The sequence below is a fragment of the Loa loa genome (assembly GCF_000183805.2).
Source record: "Loa loa unplaced genomic scaffold supercont3.955, whole genome shotgun sequence".
NCBI classification, from domain to species: Eukaryota; Metazoa; Nematoda; class Chromadorea; order Rhabditida; family Onchocercidae; genus Loa; species Loa loa.
Window position 1 is genome coordinate 1 of NW_018109135.1, and position 4,054 is coordinate 4,054.

General features: G+C 35.2%; 2 protein-coding genes across 2 annotated transcripts; one reads left to right on the forward strand and one right to left on the reverse strand.

Moving 5' to 3' along the window:
- Window positions 1-1,216: 1,216 nt before the first annotated feature.
- On the reverse strand, window positions 1,217-1,609 carry LOAG_19023 (hypothetical protein; the record flags this gene model as incomplete). The annotated part of the gene is made up of 2 exons (XM_020451680.1): window positions 1,217-1,335; window positions 1,501-1,609. The coding sequence occupies 2 exons, from the start codon at window positions 1,607-1,609 to the stop codon at window positions 1,217-1,219; spliced, it is 228 nt and encodes a 75-aa protein (XP_020304519.1).
- Window positions 1,610-2,868: 1,259 nt separating this feature from the next.
- LOAG_13249 (hypothetical protein) lies at window positions 2,869-3,115 on the forward strand (the record flags this gene model as incomplete). Its single annotated transcript, XM_003148757.1, has 2 exons — window positions 2,869-2,907; window positions 2,975-3,115. 2 exons carry the CDS (start codon window positions 2,869-2,871, stop codon window positions 3,113-3,115), a joined length of 180 nt encoding a protein of 59 aa, XP_003148805.1.
- Between the last annotated feature and the right edge of the window lie 939 nt (window positions 3,116-4,054).

The following is a 4,054-nucleotide window of genomic DNA, read 5'->3' on the forward strand; positions in this document are numbered from 1 at the left end:
TATGTGTCGTAACGTTGTAGACAAAGGGGGAGAGTTTAATTCTTTACTTGTAAATGGTAAGGGTCACAAAAACGATACGATACAGCTAATAATGATGAAAGGAAAGGAAAAGGAATCAACCAAACTGCTTGAGCGTAATGAAAAACTGGTTATAAAAAGCTCCCCGGACAACACTCAATACAGCTTATATACGGGAAAAGTGGGAGTGGTTTTGCTCCAAATATTTCAACAGATGTGATTTAAAACAAAGATCTAAGACATGAGTGATAATTGCATAGATAGATAATTTTTTATACTTTGGTCTTTCGCGAAATTGGAATTCGCGACAGAATTCCCTAGCATTATTTATTGAGGTACCGTTGAAGATGATTTTCATTTCTTGATATTTGAGAAGAGCTCCATCGGTTCCCTTGCTAGATACTACAATGTTGTCGACATAGAGGTTTTTCTTGGTTTCGTCGGCGATTTACTTCCGTTATTTTCCAAATGATAATTAAGTGTAGCCGATAATAAAAATGGTGAAGATATTACTCCGAATGGGACTCTTGAAATCAATAGTATTCGATATTATCTTCCGTTGCTTGTCTCCGTATATCCTTCAACAAAAAAATCGTGTGCAGTTTCTTTCTGATGGGAGTAGTTCCAATTTTAAAAAGGCCTTTTCAATGTAAGCTATTATAATTTCCATCATTCGGAAACGAAACAGTACTCCTACTAAATCGGGAAGAATTATGGGTCCCCGATATAATACATTGTTCAATCCTTTTCTTCCCTTTTGATGCGATGATGCATCATAAACAATTCTAAGTTTGGTTGCAGTCTTATTAGGAGTTATAACTTCATGATGAGGAAGATAATGGATAATACCAACCTGGTCCATTTCTGGACATACTTTCTCGATAACGTTAGATTGTATCTGATCGCGAATCGTTTCGTCGTATTTGAGAAGCGTTCATTGTTCTGAAGTTGTTTAATTAAAGATTTTAATCGACCAAAACACAACCCGAAATTGTCATTTAACTTGATTCTTGTTTCTTTCTACGGCCAAGCAACTTGATATCTGCCATTATTTTTGGTGATATTTTCCTTGAACCTTTCTAAAGCTTGTTCGTCCTCATGCAGATTAGATTGATCTTGTATTTCTATGAATTCCAACTTCCAGAATCAATCATTCTCTGAAATGTCCATATTGCTAGGTGTAACGGTAGTTTGATCCTCATTCTGGACGGATTTCGTGTGAGTCATAAATCATCTCGTTGAGGCGATTACCATGCTTGTCCATATGTCCGCTTCCAGCAATCATTGGGCCGACTATTGTGTTGATTAAAAAAAACCCTGAACTTATAGTTAGGGTTTTTTCTAACAGAATAAACTTGAAGAAGTGGTCGACTCCAATAATTAACTCAAATTGTTTCCAACTGCTATTTTCTTCTTTTAATGGGAATTGAATTGAAATTTCTGATACATCGCCTTGGTTTATAAATATTACTCTTAGCTTACTTGTTAAATAATTGACTACTGTAGCTACTATAGGTATAATATCTGCTTCAATAGTTTTTATTCCAATTCGTACTTTGTCGCAAATTCCGATTCGCGAGACTCCAACCATACAAATATATAATCAAATAAATTTCTTATTGTAAATGAATATATCCAATGTTATGACTCATTTAATTAATTCTACAATTCTTAGATTTATTTCCATGTTTTTTCGGTCTTTATCTCACTACCCATCTTTGTCCGGACGCATCTTTATCCATATGCTAATCTTTCATTGTGATAATGCTTTTACTGTAAGTGGATCCTAACCGTTTCCGTTATGTAAAATTGCCCATGAATGTTTAATGAAAACCACTCCCATTTCCTAATAGATATAAACCCGATGGTATTAACCGAGAGAACGGTTATCAATAAATTGTCTACAATCTGGTGCGTGTACAACTCAACTCAAATCATCGTACCTGAATCAACTCAATTCAACTTAATTCAATGCTACTACAACTCGCGTTATATCGCTGGCAATAGTTGTCTCTTCGTCGACATCACCCTCTCAAACGAACCCTATCAATATTCGCTACATACTTTGGCTGCAATGGATTGTTGAGATTTCCTGTTACCGAATGTTGCAAACTTCACTCACTCGTAATCAATATCTTCTAAGTTTAATCTCTTTGCTAGTTTCTTTGACATGCAAGTTACTTGGGCACTACTATCGAATAAAACTACGACTTTATTTGAAGCCTCTTGCATATCCAAATTAATTGCCTCAACCACTTTGCAGAAAAACAAAGTTTCCGTGTCATTTCGTCTCGAATGTTCTATTACTGGGTTGATTACCATTGTCGAATTTGTTACTTTGGTTAGTTCGACTGATTGTGCTGGATCATTATATTCGGTATTATGATGACTTCCAATGGAAACACATGCGTTTTTTTCTCTCACAATCGATTGTTGCATGTCCTGGTTGAAGACAATTTAGACAGGCATTGTTTTCTTTCAGTTGTTGCATTCTTTGTTCTATACTAGGATAACCATGGCATTCATTATCCCAATGATTCTTGTTGCAAAAAACACAAGGTCTTTGAGTTTTACCAACCTTCTTCGCATTAGCTTTTATATATGTTTGCGGAGTCGTTATAGTTAGAGCCGAATTTTCTTTTGGAAAATATCGTGAATTAATTTGTGGGTTAATTTTATCTTTAGTTGATTTTTGCTCCTTCATAATGTTGGGATATTGGCTTCTCGTAACTTCTTCGTTTCTTTGAATCAGTTTCGCTAAGAATTGTCTTCTCGACTGACCATATTTCTTGCTCCTCCTTTTATTGATACATTCTATCCAGAATCCAAGCACGAAGTTTATTTTCAATGATGTCTTCGGTACTGGATTGTTCAAAGTTTTCGCCCCCAGTAATTATTTGGGGTCATACTTTTGTTAGGAAAAGTGAAGAGTTAGTTCATGTAAATATATTTCAAGATCATTAAAATCGAGGATCCGAGACGGAATTCCTTGATAGAAGTACCTCATCCATTCATTATACCAGGAGGTCGATTCAGAGAATTTTACTATTGGGATGCATATTGGATTGCAAAAGGTTTGATTGCGAGTGACCTTTAAGTGATGGTCAAGAATATGCTGAAGAACTTCATCTATTGTGTCAAAAAATGAGTTTTTATTTTGAGTTGCAGCAAATTAATTTTGACCCATATTTCATCATCGGACTGCAAAACATAGATTTCTGTAAAACCGCACTAAATACAAGGCTTGTCGGACTATCGAAATTAAAGCTATGTTCAAATTTCCGCAATATCCAACAGACACGGTGACGAATTCTTGGAAGTAAAATTAAAGCAATGAAGAAGATGTAAGCTAACAATGGACAGCATAACACAAAAACGTCTCAATACATCAGTGGTTGTACTCATCGATCGAGATAAACGTCTGAGAAATAGAAATGTCAACTTATAAAAGGTCAGTTAGGGACGAACAAAATATGAACAACACTAACAGCAGGAAGGTTAAGGGGAAGATATCTCATTGGACAATATATAATCAGTTAGCCAACAGCAATATTTTCTTGAAGATACTTTTACGCAACAGATTGAAGTAATTTGTAGCTATCAATTAATTTCTAAGAAAGATTGATAAATGCCAATGATTAATAAAAGGTAGAGCCAGTATCTTTTAAAGGAAAGACTACAATTTCATCATGTTCTACAGTTGCTGTTCTCGACGACTCTTCTTTCCCCGTCATTCGGAATAATTACTTTTCCTTTATCAACAGAAAAAAAATAGTTATTCCGGATGACTCCATGTCCGGATAACGAGGTAGGAAGAGTTAGAGGAACATACTGATTTATTTCACCACTGTTATTTTAATCTAGTGAAATTATTGTGCGGTTTCAGGATAGTCGTTTATTTTAGGTTCGGGTTTATACCGAATGGCGGACGTGTTTATTATTTAAGACGTTCACAACCGCCATTTCTCATCGCAATGGATGTGAATATTACAAAGTCACAGAAGATATCAAGTTTTATTCAAAAAAATTTTCGACC